General features: G+C 39.0%; 2 protein-coding genes across 2 annotated transcripts; both read left to right on the top strand.

Annotated features, from left to right (window-relative positions):
* Positions 1-206: 206 nt before the first annotated feature.
* Positions 207-7,654, top strand: AFG2B (AFG2 AAA ATPase homolog B). Its single transcript, XM_079317899.1, has 8 exons — positions 207-1,552; positions 2,584-2,769; positions 3,401-3,565; positions 4,037-4,246; positions 4,652-4,879; positions 5,756-5,890; positions 6,532-6,657; positions 7,315-7,654. The coding sequence occupies exons 1-8, from the start codon at positions 476-478 to the stop codon at positions 7,465-7,467; spliced, it is 2,280 nt and encodes a 759-aa protein (XP_079174025.1). The 5' UTR covers positions 207-475; the 3' UTR covers positions 7,468-7,654.
* Positions 7,655-9,069: 1,415 nt separating this feature from the next.
* LOC306807979 (normal mucosa of esophagus-specific gene 1 protein) lies at positions 9,070-12,948 on the top strand (the record flags this gene model as incomplete). The annotated part of the gene is made up of 6 exons (XM_079318056.1): positions 9,070-9,197; positions 9,280-9,442; positions 9,761-9,849; positions 10,622-10,682; positions 11,002-11,066; positions 12,202-12,948. The coding sequence occupies 6 exons, from the start codon at positions 9,070-9,072 to the stop codon at positions 12,296-12,298; spliced, it is 603 nt and encodes a 200-aa protein (XP_079174182.1). The 3' UTR covers positions 12,299-12,948.
* Between the last annotated feature and the right edge of the window lie 8,601 nt (positions 12,949-21,549).

Raw genomic sequence — 21,549 nt, 5'->3', positions numbered from 1 at the left:
CTTCCCCCAGACAGGACAAGAAGCCACAGTCTCAAGCTGCACTAGGGAAGGTTTAGGTTGAACAACAGGACAAAATTTTTCACAGGAAGGGCAATTAGCTATTGAGTGAACTGCCCAGGAATCACCATCCCTTGCTTGAGGAGAGTCCGGACGTGGTGGTGTGGGACACAGGCTGTACCCGACCACCCCAGAGCCCCAGTGCCGCCGGATTCATTCTGCGGCGCTGTGAGGGCTGAGGCGGCGCGCAGTGCGCCTGCTCCGCCGTGGCGCATGCGCGGGGCCGCCTGTCAGCGCGCAATCGGCTCCGCTGCGCTGCGGCCCGTCCGGCCCCTGCCGGGGTCGGTAATGCCGGGCGGCCGCGGTGCGCCGGGCTGTGGCGGAGCGGGAGCCCCGCGGAGAGCGAGGTGCGGTGAGTAAGCAGCCAGCGGGCCCGCGTAGAGCAGGGGGGTTGCTGCCCTCCCTCACAGAGGCGGCGATGGAGGCGGCGGTCCTAAAGCTGCTCCCGCTGGACCCGCGAGATGAGGGCACCCAGCGGTGCCGGTTGGGACCTGCCGCGCTGTCCTTGCTGGGAGCCAGCATCGGCGCCCCGCTAAAGATATCCGTGCCCGACGGCTGCTGTGTGTGCACGGCGTGGCCCCGGCACGACCTGGCGGACGGGTACCTGCAGGCCGACCTCACCTGCAGCACGGCGGGGCTGGCGGCGCGGCAGCTGCGCGGCCTCTCGCTGAGCCTGGGCCGGCTGCAGCTGCTGCCCTGCGGACAGCTGCGAACAGCCACCGTGAGAGTGGTCCTCAAGAGCGCCGCGCTGAAAAAGTCGACTCCCAGAGCGCTGTTGCAGGAGACGATCACAGAACTGCTAAGAAATGTGTATGTTTTGCCTCGTTATGTTGTTACTGTTGCCCCAAGTCCCGAAAATCCCGTGGTGTATATTGAAATACTGTCTGCATCTCCTTTGAATGAAGGAGCTGGATTGGTAACTCCTCAAACAAGCATAAAAATTAAGGAGGTGATCCCTTTAGAATGGTACAGACATCTATCAGAAGACACTGCAAAAATTTCAGTTGCAGGACTGGATGATGTGGGGAAGTCTTTGAAAGAAATGATTGATCTTCCTTTCCGCTTTCCAAAAACTTTCAAGAGGCTGGGTCTTTCTGTCCCTAACGGAGTGCTATTAATTGGGCCCCCGGGCGTAGGGAAAACTCTGGTGGTCAAGGCAGTAGCCAGAGAGCTGGGTGCCTATCTGTTCGGCATCAGTGGCCCAGCCCTCCACGGTTCAAGACCAGGAGAAGGTGAAGAGAATTTGCGAAGAGTCTTTGAAAAGGGCAGAGAGATGGCAAACGAGGGCCCAACCATTCTCTTTTTTGATGAGATTGATTCTTTGTGCCCAAAGCGAGGCAGTTCAAACAATGCTCCTGAGGATCGTATTGTCGCTCAGCTGCTGACACTGCTGGATGGAGTGGGGAGTGAGGGGAAGATGGTCATTGTGGCAGCCACCAACAGGCCTGATGCCTTAGACCCTGCACTGAGAAGACCTGGCAGGTTTGACAGAGAGGTAAATAAACCCTGTTAGCCGTACACGCATATTTTTCTTTCTTCATTGAGGTGGAAGGGGGCTGTTAATAGCTTTTTTAATGTCTTCTAGTCCTGTTTGATAGTGGGATTCTACAGGTTTGGGACAGGTGTCTCGTTTCTCTCTTCAGTTTGCTGCAACTTGGGTACAGTTGTTTTGGGTTTTTTTTATTCAGAACACTGAGAGCTCCAGTGTTCCAGTTTCCAGTACTGGAAAATAGATGGGAGGAGTCTTTATCCATCTTTATTATAAAGACATTGACCTAATCTTGAGGGGGTTTGTTTGCTTACAGGTGCTTAGCTTTACAGGATTGGATTTTTTCCATTTAAATTCTCGTTTTGTGCATTTCTCTTTAAAAAAATACTGTGACAGAGAACTAGTAACCTTTTGTGTCAAAACTTCTATTCAGGTTTCAGTAACAGAAATTGGGTCTACTCTGGAAAACTTCCATTAGCCTAGTAGTCCAAAGAAGAAAAACACATGCAGTTATGCAAAACACAGTGCTTGTGCTTGTAGTGTTTATTTTCCTGGCTAAACCCACTCCTAGGTCACCAGTTTAATCAAGTTCTTTAATATTTTCATAATCATAATTTTCATTATTTTCTGGGATTTATAGATTGTTGAGATGTATTCTTATGATGATGTTTTACCAGGTTTTCAATAATGTATGAATGTGTAATTATCCTATCATATTATTCTAATTTAGTGTTTATGATGTAAGGAAATTACTATTTCAGTGTTATGGGACTTGATAAACACTATCTGAGGGTGTCTTATGAACAACTCTTTATACAAAGATTATTCACTTGGAAAGTAAATAGTATTTTAAATACTTGTCATTTGTATAGTGCTGTTAATAGGTTTCCTGTAAAACTGTTTAGTTGGGATATAAGTATATATGAATTTTCATTAGCCAGTATAAAGCAGAGACAAAATTTCTTGCCTAGGTCTATGAAATAAATGAGTATGGTAAATTATCTACTTAAAATTTTTGTTTATTCTGTTTGGTTTAGGTTATTATTGGGACCCCAACAGTTACACAGAGAAGATCCATCCTGCAGTTGCTTACATCTGATATGCCCATCTCTGCAGAGGTTGATTTGGCTAAGCTGGCAGAAATGACAACTGGGTATGTTGGAGCTGACCTTACAGCACTCTGCAGAGAAGCTGCTATGCAGGCTGTGTCCCACAGCTCTTTGGTATGATTGCAGATCAGTCAAGAAAATGTCACTAATATTTGTACTACCCTTTTTCTCATTAATACTTTACTTGAAAAGCTCAACAAGTTGAAGACTCACACCAAGCATATTTTAAGTATGTTATTTTTGCTTGTCCTTTCAGTTCTCACCTTAGTTCTGTTACTGCCTCTGTGGATTAGTAGTGGCATTTTATAGCCTGTTTGAGATAAATGTGTTAGATTCTTCAGTACATGGTCAAAATGAATTTTGCAACTTTTAAAATTTCTGTTCATAAGACTGTAGGATGCAATGTGTGTTAACCCTGAAAGCAACTATTAGATTTAGAAGGTCTCTGCCTAATGTAGGGAATAATTTAGGGAATAGTATTTTTCTCTGAAGCATTAGTTTCTGTTAAAATTGTTTTTATTCCTGTATAAAAACACGCTATTAAAGGTTATATTTTGCTTTTTGTTGATTTTTTTCTGCAGTGTTTAAGCTCATTAGGTCAGGAATTGACATCCTTATTAGTTGTATTTAACCTTATGTAAAGTGGTTTGCATATTAATGCTGCATTTAAGTATTGCATTAAAATATTAATATGCTCTATCTGGGTTTTTCCTTTTTTTTTTTTTTTTTTTTTTTTTTTTTTTAGGATTCAGCTGAAACTGAAACCATGATTAGCATGGGAGATTTCCAAGAAGCTTTTAAAAAAATTCAACCATCCTCTTTTCGAAGTGCAGTTGGACTAACAGAGTGTAAGCCTGTGACTTGGGAGCAAATTGGTGGGCTTGAAGATGTGAAATTGAAGTTAAAACAGGTAATGTATTAAACTAATTTAGATGTACTCCAGGGTATTCTGTACACTGCATTATGAAAATTATTTCTCTTACAAATTACCTGATTATAAGTTGTATTTTAAACATTATTACAGTGTTATTACAGTGCTTGAGTTAGAAATCTTGCAGTCACAAGATACCACCACCAAGCATAGTAAAATAGTGGGAAATAGGCATGTTTTAGTAGCTGAAAAATACTTAACTTGTAGCCAGATAATTTGTCTGTTCCTGAATATTTATCTTGGGATGGTTCTTGGCTGTTATCTCTTCAGGATTGCTTTTAGTTCTGTTTCAAATGGAAAATTTAAGCAGAGGGCACTGTATGTAGAGAGACTAAATCAGTATTCTCTGATTTCCAATTCATGTTTCTATCAAGGAGAAGAAATTACATACTTGGCAGTTTTATTGATTGCTTGTTACTTAGAATTTCATCCCTTTTTATGTATTGGCAGAGTATTGAGTGGCCTATGAAGTTTCCTGAGGCATTTGCCAGGATGGGCCTGTCTCATCCCAAGGGTATTCTTCTCTATGGGCCATCTGGCTGTGCCAAAACCACACTGGTGAAAGCTGTGGCCACAAGTTGTCACTGTTCCTTCCTCTCTGTAAGTGGTGCTGACCTGTTCTCACCTTATGTTGGAGATTCAGAGAAGATTTTGTCTCAGGTACAGTTTTTAATTTGTGTAAGGTTCTGTAGTCTATTTTTGCTTGATTTTTGTAAAGTATTAGTTAGACCTAAATTTTGTTGTTGAAAAGATGATAGAGCTCTCATCTATTTATAAAATAGAAATGGTGTACAGAATCACATATAGATAAAGTGAGAGTCTATCCCTAAAATTATACCAGTGTTAAACTTTGGAAGTATTTCTAGCCTTTTGTTTTCAGTTCATTTAGGAATATAAATAAGAAGCAGAATTTGCTGGTAGTAAATGTAACAGGTCTTAATAATCATTATAAATGTATCTTTAAAGTTAAGTAAAATACAGAGTATATATAAGTGGGATTCTTTTTTCATCTTACCTGATAGAATGCAGGCATTAATCTTTTATGTTATTGACATTGTTGAAAAGGTTTTTCGCCAAGCAAGAGCAAATACTCCAGCAATAATATTTCTAGATGAGATTGATTCTATCTTGGGATCTCGGGCACACTGCAGAACTGGCCATGGTGTCTCAGAGCGGGTTCTTTCTGTTCTTCTCAATGAATTGGATGGAGTTGGGCTGAAAGTTACAGAAAGAAGAGGAGGCAAGCTACAGCTTGAGGCTCAGTGCCAAGAACAAAGTGATGAGGAAAGGAAGGTATTTATGCTGCCTTTTCTGTATAGGAAGAATGTGAAGTGCTGTCCAGTTGTTTCAAAAATTTTAGTTGTTGGCATTCACATTTTAAACTTAAAACCTTCAAACTTAGAAAAACATAAGAAGCTCTTTTACTCTGTCAGAATTACTAGATTTTAGGTGATACTCTGTGTAGGCTGCTGATGGTTTTTGCATACACTGTTCCTCAATGAGTCTTTTAACAAAATACCCACACCTAATGAGCATTATTAGTTGGGTGTTCACCTTCTGTCACAAAAATCCTTTTCTTGACAGTAAAATAATATTTTAGATTGATTGTGTGATTTTTACTCTTAAACAAGTTCCTCCCTGAGCTTGTTTTTGTAAGTACTTCTCCTACTTCATTTGCAGTCACATAATGCATACAAAAGCAGCACAGTTGTGATCAGTTAGTTACTTAAACAAAAACTTATACCTTCACTTGTCAATGAATTGTTCACAACATTTAATATTTAGCTTTTTTGTATATAGATTTTCTCTCATGATGATACTCTCTGGGAGAACCATAAAGAAAACAGTTCCAGAATTTTAGGATACCTAGGTTTTTTTGCATATTAAAAGGATCTTTGTTACAATCTGGTAAAAAAAAAATCCTTATTTTTTGCCAGGGCAAATACTAACAATATTTCTTCTTTGTCATGTAATCTGCCCTGCACCAAGGCATTTTTTTAGCTCAAGAAAGATAAAAATACTAATATTGAAGGAAAAATAACTACATGTAAAATTACATTATGTTTTCACCCTTCCCCTCTTGTCATTAGTAATTAACTAATATCTTTTGATAATATCTCTCTCTCTCAGCCGTGTTGCACTAATTTGTTTACATGATCTCTTCCTCAGCTAGAGTTTCAGGAAACTGTGAACAAAGATTTCATGGTAGTTGCTGCAACAAATAGACCAGATATGTTGGATGATGCCTTACTCCGTCCTGGAAGGCTGGACAAGATGATCTATATTCCACCTCCAGATCTGAAGGTATTGCACATCCATATGTGGCTTTAAAGGGAGAGATATTAATTGCCAGAATACTTTAAGAGCAAAGGGGGCATATTCCTGTAACAGACTTAACAAGTGATGGGTGTTTCACTTGACTGAAGATCAGTTACCAGATGCAAGATACAATGAAAAAAAACTAAGAAATAATAAAGATATTTTTTATTTTAAACACCAATATGATTTTAACTAGTGTAGGTAGTTATAGAGAAAAATGTATATTTGCAAAATCAAGCTACAATTCAGGAAATACCAAAATATGTTGTCTGTCCTTGCTTCAAATAATTTTTGTGTACTGTTCCCAAGGTTAGTGTAGCTGTTTGTCCTGAGCTTCACAAAAATGAAGTTCACCCAAAGCATGCCAAATCAGTTCTGTTCAGCCTAAAATATTGTGTTTTCATGAAGCAAGGAGTGACTGTGAATAACAGATCTTAAATATATGAGTCAACCCAGAAGTGCATTATCTCCATTAATAGCATTTTATTCTTCCACCAAAAACTGTAGTTTTGGTCCTTTTCTGGATTTTCCTTGGCTCTAATTTCAACTTTGGAACTGCTTTGCAGAAATATTAATTTTTGGTTTGTTTGGTTTTGTTTTCTTGCATAATGTGCATCAATTTACAGGGAAGACTCTCCATTTTGAAAATCTGCACCAAAAAAATTCCATTAGATACTGATGTGTCATTACAAGATGTAGCAGCCCGAACAGATCTCTTCTCTGGAGCTGATATTGAAAATCTGTGCAAAGAGGTAAGAAATACTTCTGGTTCATCTGTGAAATAAATTCTAAGTAACAGCTTTTAATGAAAAAAGAGATCTAGTTCATAGGTGTTACCAAGCCATCTGTAGTATAGGTTCTTTCCCAATTTGCATTGAAAATCCAAAGAAAATTATTAAAACAGAAGAACTGAGCAAGGGTTTATTCTTTAAATAAAAGAGCCAAATAAGAATAAAGTCTGCCTGTGGTAATTCACCAGAAGTTAAGGAACTGTACTGCCCTTTATTTCATGTGGCTCTCTCTAATTCATGCTCACATCCAGGTGAATTGCATTCTTTGTACTGTAAGCTGAAATTACAGGTACTGTCAAGGCTAGACAGCAGGAAAAATGAGAAGAGAAATCCAAAATTTGAGTTGAGTTACATAAAAGACAGAAGACTAGTGAGAAAATCCAAATATGTCAGTTATAAAGGATGCATTGTCTAATCCAGACAGAAAAAGTGAATGAAAAATGGTAACTTTATGGTAACTTTACTTGGATCTTTATCTGTAGTTAAATCACCCTAAGTTATACAATGCTGTTTTCAGATGGTTTAACTAACGTTTTTTTTCTTGAATATTTTAAAATACTTAACAGTATATGCAATTTAAAACATGATAAAGACTAAGTTGTTTTTTTTCTTTTAAAGGCTGCTTTGTTGGCATTGCAAGAGAATGGACTTGAAGCAACTGCTGTAAAACAGGAACATTTTGTGAAATCGTTGAAGACTGTAAAACCATCTTTAAACATAAAAGACTTGGAGTTCTATGAAAAATTCTCTAATCAAGAATTAGCCTCTTGAATCTAAAAAGGAGTGGCATAAGCATTTTTAAATATATTACGAAGATTTTGAAAAGGTTTGCATCTTTCCTGCTTTTTAATACTGTACTTACTGTAGTTTTCAGGGAGTGTGAAATACAGTAAAGTGTCACTTGTGAAAAGCTTTGTAATTTCACTAATGAATAATAAATTAAAATCTCGTTTGCTTTTGGGTAGGTTTACGTCTGGTGAAACAAGTTAATTGAGATAATTAGCTAAAACACTGAAACAGCTTAGTGTTACCATAGATTTCCAACTTTCAAGTATAAAAATGGCATAATAAGAAAATTAAAAATGTCTTGTGAAGTCTCCAAAAGACAGCAAATATATAAGAAATAGAAAAGCTTTCAGCAAATTAAATAGGAGAAAGTCTCATTCTGTATAAAATGTGTTTTACATGTGCCTATCTATAGGCTTACTTTCTTACAAGCAGATTCCAAAACACACGGGCAGTGAAAGGGTTATCAGTGTTTAACTCCTTGGTGTTGGTTTGGAAGTCAGGGGTTTTGGGAGTAATTTTACATTAGTTACTGCTTAGTGTACAACTATTTGGATTGAGTAAGCTTATAACAAGTAGGCAATCAACTCAAACTATAATTTCTTCTTTAGAGAAGAGAGTTTTCTTAATGACAATTTCTGCAGAAAAATTCACCCAGCCATTCCTTGGCAATGCATTTTTGTAGTTTGCATTCTAAAATACACTTTAAAATACACTAAGAGACACTTCTAAGGAAGTTGATATTACATATATGTAAGTGTACATTTTAACTTAATAGAGGAGGAAGTTTTTTATTATTTTTTATTATCTTTTCCCAGTGAAAATGCTTGTGAATAAAATACACCACTGTCAAAGACAGTTCGTTATTTTAGCTGAGGTTCAGAAGTTATAATCTCATTAACAAATATTCCTTCCACTGAGTGTGGTTTATGGTGAGATGGATCACAAAAGGAAGTTCTAAAGCAGTTGGTGACTGAGGAGGGCAAAAGGCAGTAGTACAAGCTGTTGTAAGATAGGAAAGGGTTCAGATACAAACAGCTGCTCTAGTTTGGTGGCACCAGTTTATAGAAAGGACCATCCTGTAGCTTTATTGGTGGCAACAAATAGACAACACTCATAATCTTCCCAAATACACAAAGGTTTCTCAGCAATAGTGCTGAGAAAATATGTGAAAATTGTCTGTTTTGCTTTCCAGTGTTTGAGAATTTGCATTGGAATTGCTGGACCTGGAAGCTGTTAGAGTAAAATGCTGCCAGCTCTTTTTCCTCAAAGACACCACTGTTGATTTCCAGACGTGCTCCCTCCCAGGAGCAGCTGAGCTGGTAGTGCCCTGCCGTGTCTGTTCTTGCTGCAGGCAGCCAGCAGATCGTGCAGGAAGGGCAGCCTCTCCTTCCCTCCTCTCGCTGCTTTCCAGGAGCCAGGAGAAAAGGGGACAAACCAATGTACAGAGTCACCTGCGCTCACCTCCTGCCTGCCCCCGCTCGCTTTTATCAGAGGGACATGGGGAGAGATGGGAGCTGTGGAACACACCAGAGTGACAATGAGAACCTGGGCTCGGATTGAGCTGTTCCTGCAGCACCAGGGGACATGGTGACACTGGGTCCTCTTTCGGTCACTATAGGCACCTCTCTGAGCTCGGAAGACACTCGTTTGCCTAGATGCCCTGTTCTTTGGGCAGCTCCTGGAGGACAGACAGAAGCCAAAGAAATGGACAGGCCAGGTTTGAGGGTTGGCGCGGGCAGGGCGCAGGCCGCATCCCGCTCTGGCCGCTGGGGGGCGCGCTGTGCCTCCCCTCAGCGCCTCAAGCTCGGGGAGCGCGGGGCGGGCCCGGCCCGGCACCGGCACCGGCACCGGCACCGCCTCCCTCAGGGAGCGCCGGCTGTCAGTGCGCCCGTGCCCGTCCGCAGCCAACGCCAAGATGAGCAAAGGCTTCTGGAACACGCTCAAAAGGCAAAAAGAAGTAAGTTTGCCTCAGGGGTCGGGGCCGTGGTACCCGCCCGTGGGGGGGATGCTGAGGGCTCGGGCAGCTGCCCCGGCGTTGCCACTTGATTTCCCAGGGAAATGGGACCCGCGTTCAGTTCATGTATTAAAAAGTGAGGTGTGGAGAAAGGTAAAAGTGAAATTCACATATTAAAAATGAAGTGGTGTAATGAGTAATATAGAGGTAATGTACGTAAACAGGTAATATCTCCCTAATTCTATGTAACCCTTGCTCCCCCTACTCGTGGGTCTTTAGCTAGGACATAAATTCAGCTCTTTTCTCTATTTTATTTTTCAGCTCATTCCCCTGGTTGGAATATTGTCCATGGCAACAGCTGGGGCATTCTCTTTTTGTATCTATTCCCTACTCAGCAAATCTGATGTGATGTAAGCAAAAACTTATTGCTTGGAGCTTACCCTAACTTTTTTTATTCAACCAAGTATTTGACCATCTTGTTTTACACAAAAAAGTAAAGGCACAGGCATATGTTCCAGAGTATTGGGAGTACTGGGAATGACTAAAGTATCTGCAAATTGTAAATAGTGAGGAAATTAATTAATTTGGAGTGTAGTTCCAGGTTATTTCCTAACTTTTCATTTAAAAATTATGCCTTTTCTTTGCTTTAAGTATAAGAAGTTTAGGATGTTCTAGTCGAGAATTTCATATAATCACATAGATAGATGAGATGCACATATATCGCAACCAGGCTATTGACTTGTATATGAAGAACAGTGATAGTAGTAACTTAAAATAAGAGAGTATTCCAGTGGCTTGGCTGATAATTGGAGCCAAATCCTATACTCTTAAAGTTTTTAGGGTTTTATTTATTTATTTTTAAGTGATTGGAATAGGCATTTTAACTGTCAGGGTAAAAGTCCCCTTACTTTGTGTCTTTATTCAGTTTTGAATTCTCAGCTTGCTTCCCTCACAATGCTATGTGAACAGTGCTGGCTTGCTTGGTGCTTTGGAAGCTGCAAATAAAGTAAGCCATCATCAGTTCCTATCCAGATTTTAAAATATAATGCCCAAACCTGTAAACTTGTGTTTTAGGGACCTCCTTGCTTAAGTGAATAGCTCTACTGATAGTAGACTGCTCATATGAAAATGTGTGCAAGGGCACACCTTAAAATTTAATACCTGTTTTATCTTCTTCTAAAGCATTCGAAAGATTGGCAGTTCAGAGCCATGGGAAGAAGTTGATCCTACCAAGCCTCAGAAGGTAATTTGCATGTATAATATATGTATAAATAGTATAAATTTCCAACACAATAAATCACCTCTTTTAATGTGTAAGAACTAGTAAAATATGAATGAGAAAACAAGTGCAAAGTTGATGAATATCAAGTTAAAAGTGGAAACAAATCTAATTAATATCCAACTGATTTTGTTCAACAAATTATTATGTCATCTATTATGTATTTCTGAAAGTAAACTAGAAGTTTTTCATCAATAAGCTGATATTTGATATGGGGGTGTGTGTGAGTGGAGTACATATTCACTGGGATTTTACTAACTTTCATATTTTCCATTTCTTCCAGCTGGTAACAATCAATCAGAAGTGGGAACCTATAGAAGAGCTGGAAACAGTCAAAAAGCTCACCAAGTGAGAGGTTTCTGCTGCCTCAAAAAGGTACCCTATGAATCTAGTGGAATCACTTCTGCACAAACTTGACTACTGAAATCAGTGTGCGGAAATGCTTCTGCTACATTTTTAGGGACTCCCTACATTTTTTTTAGACTCTGGATGAGAAGTTTTATGTTGCTTTAGGAGCTGGCATACAGCATCCACATAGTCCAAAAATCTGACTCAAAATATTAATTTTCAATAAACATTTGATGTGAATTTTTGAGTATTTTGAGATGGTAGTTATGGATCGAAAAAGCCTTCATTGTTTTTGTAGAATTTCAGGATCTGCTTCAAAATACATTCATTTTGCCATTTTACAAATTTTTAATAAAATAAATTCTAAATTTATGCATTTCATGTATATTGCCCAAAAGCCTTTCCAAATTGGGATTCCTGGTTTCCTTCCTTTCTATTCTGTATTTCAGTGTTATACAGAGACCAAATTCATAACCAGAGGAAGTCTTTGTATGGCAGCATGTGTGGTCATAAAGTACCCATACATTCCTTGTCTTAGATGTGGAGACAGATTAAGTCAAAGCTAATGTGCTGCAAATTCTGAAACTTGCCCACTGAGGAGTCCAACAGATTATTTAAGGGTTTATTTGAGACTGCAGATTTAGAACCTCAAAACCTAAGAGTTAAGCATGGCTAGAAGGGAAATGAGAATCAGGTAATTTCTTTTGTATTTAAATATTGTTCATTATTAATTTTTTAAAGTAATAATTAAATTAATAATAAATTACTAGAATTAGAAAACTTGCATTATCCAAAACTACACAGTGTTAATTTCTTCTTTGTGTGCAAGATTGTTCAAGTACAAGCTCCAATGTAGTGCACAATTAACAATATTTTTAAAGATTTCTACATACTATTAGGAGTTTCTCTTCTATCAAATAGAAACTAACAGATTAAAATTTTGAATGATTCTATGAAGAGACAGTTCCTCTTTAAGCTTCTGTGTGATTGCTTATGGGTTGGCCAGAGAAAGAATGTAACGGGCAGGTTCCCAGTAAAATCATGGGACAATAAATGTATCCAGTGGCAGAACATCCTTTTGTAGATATTTTCTGTATGTGCCCCCTTCTAAGCAGTTTCTCAATCTATTCCACAGGTTCTTTTACAGTGGATGTTCAGAATTCATAATCCCTTCTGTGAGGAAGAAAACAGAAGTGAAACAACTGCTAATTGGGAAAAGTCTATTTAAATGAGTAATAGTCAAGTGCTTTAGGTTATTCAGCTGAAGCAAAGACAAACTTCAGTTAGAAAAGCTGTCTCCTGAATTCTAAGGTAGTTTAGTTTCAGAAGCTTTATGTTTTCTTCAGCTGAGAAAAAAAATGATTTAAATGTTACATAAATATTTGTTTATCTAGTAAGGATGACTCAGCAGAATTTCTGTTTTAGAGGTGAGAGGAACTACTAGTCTTCAGAATAAGTCCTGAGCTTGCATTTTAAGGAATGGCATTATAATAAGATTGGATAGCATAGAACCACAAAAATACAGTGCTCTGAAGAGTACAAGTTTTAAGTATTTTAAAACAGAAAATATTTTTAAATATTTCTCTATATTTTCATATTTCTACTTGACTGTAGCAAAAGCAAAGTCCCATGCTCTGGGTTGATGCATTATTTGAATTTGTTCTTCAGTAAGTCACTTTTTTTGGCTGCAAATACTATGACCTAAGTATCTGTCAACATTGGGAAAATAAGTACTTTTTAGTTAATTTTTGTATTTAGCATGTTTCAGTGATGTTTCCAGTAGCACATTAAGCAGTGTGACTGCTGTCAGTCACAGGTTGTTGCTTCTCTTAACATGTCTTGAAGCATAACAGTTCTGGTAATAAAACTGTTTTGCTTTTAAGCTGTTCTGTTTTTCTTTATTAATACAGATTTTTTGGGGAGGGTTTTCACACAATATAGGAAATGAAAATATATTTTAGTAGTTCAAAAATATCATGAATATCGTTAAAATTGTTAGGATTTTGTGTCTTCCCTGACTATTCCTAAAAATCTGTCTCCTGCATAGAGGAGGGTTTTTTTCTTATAAGTAGCATACACCAAGAACAATTCTCTATCTCCCTGCTTAGCTACTCAACATAAATCTGTAAAGCAATTAACAAATGGTTTCCTTGTCCCACAAACAGTAAAGATTCAACTGGCTGAATTTTATGAGCTGATGTTTATGAGAACAGTAAGACCCCTGATCTGTGTCATGCAAACCCATGAATTTTTATTCCATGGGCAATTTAGAAGCTATTGAAATAATTCAACAGCATTCTTATTTCTCTGCATTTCTGTCACTCTTAATAGTCTCCTATTCCATTCTGATCTTGGTTTGGGATTTTTGGTTGATTTTGGCTTTTTTTAACAATCACCATACTATCTTTGCTCGCCCTAGTTAGTACATTCCATGGAACTGTATCACTTCCAAATTCAATATTAATTACCAAGTTTAATAAAACTTGCATATGATAGAAAAATGCTGACACTGAGGCTTTCTGACCCCCCTGCATTTCTCTGCCACAAGGTGCTATTAGTGTAGTTCCACACTGTCTGGTTACTTTAGTGGTAGCTTTCTGCAGAAAATAGAAACTTACAGAGGAGCCTGATGGAACTGTTGAAGGAAATGGTTCATCCTGCAGTTGTCTACTTTAGTGCAGAGGGTGGCTGTCCCTAGGACTGGCTGTGGAAAACAAGCAAGAATAATGGGAATGATTCACCGAATCCAGCCAGTATTTGGTGTTGGACACTTCCCAAAAAAGCTTTCAGGTTAAACAAACGTGGCACGGTTTTCATTTGCTGTCTGAAGCCTTTGCTGTCCAGCATATCCCTGCCATATGGGAGCACGCGGACAATGAAATCCCATAGAAAGTGAAATGGAAATAAAAGCAATACTGCTGGCTTGGCCTCGGGCACTGGGGTGGGGCTTGGTGAGTGTTGCCCTTGAGGTGCTGCTGTGAACAGGAGCAGGCAGTGTGTTTGCCCAAAGCTCTCTCCATTGGGAAGCAGCTATTGCAGTAACGGCCCCTGCAAAGCCATGAGCCAACACCTCATCCAAGGCACTTCATGTGCACCGTGCCCTGACCAAAACCCTCACCTGTACCAACGCTTGCCCAGATGAACAAGGGCTGTAGTTTAATTGGCATTTACTTCTAGCTAATTTTGTTGTGCATACATTCTGGTCAGAGTCATTACTGGAGAGGCGCTACCCTTCAGGGCTCACCCAGGACGTGGGAGAGCCCCTCACAGCATGGGGAGCCCAGGGCCTGGGACAGGTTTCACCCTGAGGAGTGGCAGCTGTCCTGCAGCATCACCATGGTGCCTGTGTGTGGACTGAGGGCCATGTGAGCAAGGTGTGAGACTGGGGGTGGCAGAGCACTAGCTGGGAGCCCAAGAGACAGTTTGGGTATCAGGATATAGGCCAGTACTGGCCTTCACTGCCAGGTTACCAAACTAATTTAAATAAGCCCTGGTCTCTTAGCAACAGGGGCATGACAAAAGGTTTGGTTTGGTGTTGGTTTTCACATTTAAGACTTCCAGTGTTTGGCCTGGGGCGCCAGGCTGGCTCCGTGACCTCTGTTCAGGGGTTGTGACACTGCACAGGCTCTGTCCAGAGTCCCTGGAGGTGTCTGGGCTGTCTGGGCTGGTGCCTCTGTGTGTGGAGCCCTGTGAACAGGCCCAGCTGTGCAGCAGCAGTGACAGCCAGGGCTGGGGTGCTGCGCTGGCAGGTGTGCTCCTGTCCTGGCTGGCAGCACCATTCCAGCTGTTCATGGCCAGGATTTGAATGTATGTAACATTCCCTGAAAGGTCTGTAAAAATAACTTAGACTTGATCATGAAGTGTTTTTAAGATAAAGCAAGTCACTTCTGTGACCGTCTTTCCATAATGTTTAAAATATTCTTGTAAGCATCTGTTACAATTCAGATAGATGTGCTTCCAGTTTTACTGGCTGTTGAGCAGTAGAAAAATCACTCACTTCAACTTGAAATATTTGATATTTAATACTTCTAGACTCTGGTATTACTTGCTGCCTCTCACATCCTCCTCCCTATTTTCTATTGAGACTTATTTCTTTTATCACTTGTTGGCACATATGTGCTTCATGCCAAATCTCTTTCTGTCTCACCCATCAACACCAACACATCAGAAAAACTTGAATTTTTCTTGGCCTAATTTATTTCCCTATTACTACTGTTTATTGGCAGACCTGCACTGTGTTCTAGAAAGTTGTGCATTAAATGAGTAGATCAGAATTTAGTTAGGCTGATAGTTTAAACTAAGAAATTAAGCCCTGCTTTAGAAGAGGCCCTGCTTTAAATGTTTGCCTTCCTTGTCCCCTGCTTTAAAAGAGGCCCTACATTAAATGTTTGCCTTCCTTCTCCCTCTCTCCTCTTCCACTTTGCTTTATTTATGCTGATGGATTGTAATAAATGTATCATGGGTGGAAAAAAAGGCAGAGCCTTACTAATAATAAGGATACATAGACTGTAAACATTTGAAGAAATCATTATATGCATAAATAACAAAAGTACTTAAAAATGTTCTTTCCATTTTTTAAAAAATTAAGCACAAATTTGAGCTGTAAACATGAGCATGCATTATCTTTCAATAGACTCACATAAAAACATTCACTGTTTTTCTTTGAATTTGATAACAAATGGACATTATGTTGATAGGTATGGTCCACTCCACTGAAAGCACTCTCTAAATGATGCTGCTGCAGAAAAATAAAGGCCATATCTGCTAATAATATGGGAGGCTCTTGCTCACCTACTTTTATCTGGATATGTCTTGTTTTCAGAAAGGGCTGTTCTGTTACTGAAATTCTTTTCATCTGGTTGTTTCTTTGCAAGTAAATGGTAAAACAACTCCAAACTTGAAGTGGTCTGCCATTGGAAGTGGCATTTTTTAATCCTAAGCACTATAAATCATAGTGATTCCTGTGGCCTGGCAGACTGATAGTGCCAGTCCAGGCAGAAGCTGTGAAACAGATTTTTTTTCCCCTTTGTGGTTTTTTTGAGGAATTAGAAAACACAATTTCTGTAAATTCAAACTCTCTCAGCCAGATTTGTTGACTTCACTCACCTCAAGTGTTGCTGAAGCAGGGGGAGGAGATTATAGCTCTTGGACTTGGAAATTTTATCACAGACACTGATTTTATAATCAGTGCTGAAGGGCATGGGAATTCTGCACAGATGTTGCTGTTACCAGATGATGGCAAACTGAGGATTTAGAGACTCTGGAGTGTAAGTCATCAGGATACAGCACCAAAAACAGACTGTGGGGACCAGAGCTCTGTAAGAATCCTGTCAAAATCCTAAATCATTGAGTCATGCAGTCCCAAGGCAGAGCCACCTGCATCCCACTTTACTGTTGCAGTTCTGTAGAACTCTTTGGTTTTCCAGACACTTTCTATCATTTTACTAATTTTTACAGTATTTGGCATGAGACCAGTCTGGTCTGGTACTCCAGAGGCAGACTGTGGGATCAAGGCCTGCATCAGCCTTTTGCACAGAACTGTGTTTTATCTTCAGAAAGCACTAGTGCATGGTGTGAGATATAAATGAGGAACACTCACCTGCCCATTAGATCATAACAGAGATTGTCAGCAGCATAATGTTAGTGAAAAGCTGGAGTTCTTTCCCTTCCTGCTTCAGTATTGTATGCTACATGAATTTTTCATTGCAAAGTTCTGTATTAGCTGAGAGGTGAGAAAGCCATATAAAAACTTATTGCATGTAAATAAATGTGCTTAAGCTTTCAACTTCAGCAAAACTGTCACATTCTTCATCTCCTGTTGGGTGTCACTTTTTTAATTGAATTAAATATATTTCCAATAGGCAGGTAACCAATAAACACCATCCTTTATCTGATGCTGTTGCTGCACAAACAAGGAAGTAAATGCAGAAAGTCCTGATCCCTGGTAGTAACAGAAAAATCTTATCAGTTTGCCTAAGAAAAGCAAAGTCATCTGCTAATAAATTACCAATTCATTACATTAAACCAAAGGGAAATGTGTTTTTTTTAATTGAAGCTGTTAACACTCATTTAATGATGCATCTTTCCCTTCTCCTGTGGGTTCTTTTATAATTCAGTAAAGCCTAAATATTTTTTGAAGACTGTTAGCATGGTGCTGCCCATGCTGTTAGCATTATTAAATAGGTTAGCATTATGCTGCCATTACTGTGTTTAGTTTTCTTCTTGGCAAATGCTTTGAATGAAACAACAGGCTTTGGTCAGAAAATAATCTGTCTTACTCCCTAAAGCAGAAATCCACAGCACAATCCTAGTCACAATGACTTGCAGTTCTAGTCATTGCCTCATTGCCAAACCCTTGGCCATAATTTCTGTGTTACAATAGTATGTTTTACAAAGTAGATGAAAACACATTATTTGGAAGTTAGGTGAATATTTTATACTGATTTCAGGGAGGCATGGAATTAATACAGTAAAGATTGCAGTTGATGTGTATATGTACTAGTGTATGTTTTTTGAAAATTCTCTCTCTTCTTAAGAAAATTTAAAATGTTTAAGAACTGGGTATGTCTTTGCTCAAGTTAATGTATTTTTATTAGTTCACAGAGGAAGCATTTCCACTACACAAAACAGGGAAGTTTGTGTTTGAGGATATACTGTTGAGAGTGTCACTTCTCAGGTGTAAAGGGCACAGGTGTACACCCTCTGCAGTAATAAAATTACCACCAAAGTCATAGATGGATTCCTTCAATAAAGAACCAAAGCTCCTGTCTACTTCTAGAAATCCTCACAGTTGTCTGGCTGGCAGTGTCACAGGTATAACCTGTATTCCTTACAGAATAGTACAGCACAGGGTATTGCTGCAGCTACAGTACATTTGTTGAAACAAAGTCTAAGCAGTTTCAAAAAGCAAAAGCTAAGTGAAGTTCTTTATCCACTGGGCTTTTTTCTTCTTTACTAAACAGATAAAAGAAAGTATGGCAACCCAACAAAGGAGATAGGGCAACACTCGTTTGTTCTGGTTTTTATACAGTAATGGAAGTTTTTGGTGTGGGCTAGACAGGTAAAACATACCTTGTTTAGGGGCAAAGTGACTCTAAAACCATCAGCTGTCTCAGTTGAACTTCACAGCAGATCAATTAATGCTTCAGTCTGAAAAGGAAATTGGTATTGACTTCACTTCTGTTCACCACAATTTGCTGCAGTTACAGTAGTATGTTCCATAATTGGTTGCATGGTAGTGTAATGGAGTCTAATGTTTCCCAGTTGCTATCTGCACTACCCACATGACTAGGCTTTATGGTTATTTCCCTTCTTCCTTTTTTTGTAGACAAACACACCTTGTATCATAAACAAAACATGAACTCTTAAAATGAAATTTTAAAAAAAGCTAAGCAAACAAACTGCAGTATGAATACCCCTACTTGGCCATAGCAGGGGGTGGTCTGATTAGTAGGGTTTAATTTTGTTATTGCTCCAATTCTGTGACCAGCTTCCTTCAGCTAAAATTAGGAACCAGCTCTTCTCTTGATCCTCTCCTCAGAGCAATCTCAGATGTAGTAAGTCTGTGGAAGAAAAATATTCTGCTTTCATTGCTGCTTTACAAAGACAGTTAATAGAGCTAATGTAACAAGATGTCCTGCATAGCTATCCACAAGTGAGTATATCTAAAACATATCTTCATTTACAGCTACATGCCCATGAACTTTAAATGTCTAATAACAGAGAGTTACTTTCCTTTGAATTTTCTATTATATGACTTAAACTTTGCTCTGTGGCAAGTTGAGGAAACTAGATTACTTGAAAACCATCCTCATTTATTCCATCTAGGTCCCATTTCAAGCAAATAGAAAGAAACCAGAGTTTAACTGGTTGGGCAATTTCTATTTCCAGTTTAAGGTGTGTCTCTTCTGCAGTAGCTTAGAAAATACAGAATTGCTTAATAGCTTCAAGAAATGAAAGAAGACTTTACTGGAAGGATGTTTACTGGATGGTTCTGAGTTCATCAGCCTCCCTCATCTGTATTTTCTCTCTCTGAAGTTTGTTCCCTTAAATCCAAAAGCATCACTATACTAGCAATTGCAGCAAAATCACAGTATTTGCCATTTATAATTGTACCTGCCTAGTTTGAAACAATTTTTTTTTGCCTGGGTTTATGTTTTTGATTGAAAGTGTCCTCTGATTCTTCAGAAAAAAAGCACAGTCAGGAATGTTTCAGATGGAAGCATCTGTTGTCCTGGAAATGTGAATTCAGCACCTCAAAGAAGGAATATTTATTTTCATAGAAACAAAGGGTTTTCATGATAACTTACCTTATTTACATTAATGAATAGAATCTGTTCTAATTACATTTCAGATATCTGTAACCTCAACCAATTTCTATTAATATTACATTTTTTTCTTGGATGTTTGTAACTGGAGAATGTACTGGAGCATGAATTCCATGGCGTTTACCCATATATGCCTTCAAGAAGTGCCTAAACTCCTTCCCAGTAATTGACTAGTCTGTGCTAGGTGCTTTTCCTTATTGTATCCCTTAAAAAGTTAAATCTCCTGTGTTGTTTTGTTTTTTTTTTAAGAAAAAATGAAAGGGTTTGGTGTGGAATTATTTTAGTGTGGGGGTGTGTTTTGGAGTTGTGTTGTTGTTTCTTTTCTTACTAATAAGACACATCTAGCATGTGTAATAAAACATATTTTTCCTTGGCAGCGGGAAGTGTCCGTGGCTCTCTGCAGCATCAACAATTAACGCTGGGAGCGCGGCGCCATCGTCTGGGAAAGCCGGGAATGACTTTTTCTACCTGAGCTCTCAGGTGAGAACCTTTGTCTATCCAGGTGTGTCAGATTTGTTCTCACAGGGCTTGGAAACAGGAACACGAGATATTTGTAAAAATGGTGCAGAATATTTGTATGCTACATTGAGATATGGAGCATCATCTTAACTATGAAAATGTTTGTTTACAGTGTTTTTCTCAAAAATTCTTGTTTTACAATTAAAAGGCCAGATACTAGACTTAGGTAACTGGTTTTATAAGTTCATGTTTCATCAGTTTATTTAGGGATTTATTGCATAATTTCTTCGTGTGTGCTTTGGGAAAAAGAAATTGAAAGGTTGCATGGATTTGGGTGCTCTTAATGCACTGGTGATAAAAGCAAATTTTTAGTCTGCTTGCCATCTGGGTCCTTTTGTTTATTCATCAGCTGAACTAAAAATCCCTGTGTGTATCAGTACTTAGTTTACTATGTAAAACAATGCAAAACACACTCTGGACAGACAGCACTGACTGATTTCATGTACCCTGATTTCATGTATTGGCTGATAATTGTCCTGGAGAAACATCTTCTCTTTTCAGCATGTATAATAATAAGGCAATCATGAAGCAGTCACCTTAAGGATAAAATTATACTTTTGCTTATGAAATGGCAAGTTTTTTCCCTACACAAATTGATGCCATAAAAAATTTAAATGCTTCATAGCTGTAATAAAAGCAGTTATTTTATCCTGAATTTTTAGCACCAGTTGCTTTCAAACAGTGCAATACTGAGAGAATACATTTTAGAAAAGGAAAATAGAGATAAAAGAGCAAAAATACTCAAAAGAGCAAATACAACGATGAGGATCTCGTCATTTTACAGCTGTACACACAGAAGGCAGCTACATGTGCATTCTAAGAGCAGATTGCTGTGGTGGCTGCAAAACAGTAAATGGAAAAGATCCATATTTATTCTAGTAGCTTCCAAAGTTGTGTCAGGTATTACAGAGAATGAAAGAGCATGTAGAGTCCTTCCTAGGGAATTCAGCTGTGGAAAATAGAATAAAAGTAGAACAGTAGGGGATTTGCCAGCTCCAGAGCACAGAGACTTTCAGTATGCAGCACGATTGGATATGGAAGGGAGGAGAGGGTTAAACTGGAAAGGTAACTAAGGGTGGGGAATGTGGAGGACACTTTTTTTATTTTATGGTAGAAATAGAATCTAGAGGCTTTCAGATTAGGTCTTTCCTGTGAATTAGCAACTTGGTTAAAAGCTTTTTTTTTTCCAATCCATTGATCAAAGAGGAAATTACCTTCGGGCAAAGGCAAGCCTGTATTTGAACAGCACCGTTGTTGGGGTGTGTCCCACACCTGGTGCAGTGACAGAAGCTCCTGGTGACCCTGTAAGCAGCAGGTGCCCAGAGTGTGTGCTGGACATTATTAATGAAACTGTGGAGAGGGCAGAACATGGCAAGAAAACAGAGAAGGAAGCTGAGAGCATAATGCAAAGAGCTGGTGAAACATGGCATATTGAGCTCCTGGAAAAAACTGCATGTGTTTGGAGCAGCCAGCAAAAAAATACATTGGCAACGCCCTTTTGGAGAGAGGGAAATGAGCTGGGTATTTCCAGGGGACTGTCCCCTTCCCTTGAGGTCCCAAGGGAATGTCTTCTCAATGGATTAGTTTATCAGATTAGGAAGCTGCTGCAGTATGCACCATGTCTTTTACCCAACTAC

The sequence above is a fragment of the Erithacus rubecula genome, assembly GCF_903797595.1.
Source record: "Erithacus rubecula genome assembly, chromosome: 14".
In the NCBI taxonomy this organism is placed as follows: Eukaryota; Metazoa; Chordata; class Aves; order Passeriformes; family Muscicapidae; genus Erithacus; species Erithacus rubecula.
Note: the sequence above shows the minus strand (reverse complement) of the source record. Positions and strands in the feature narration are given on the sequence as shown.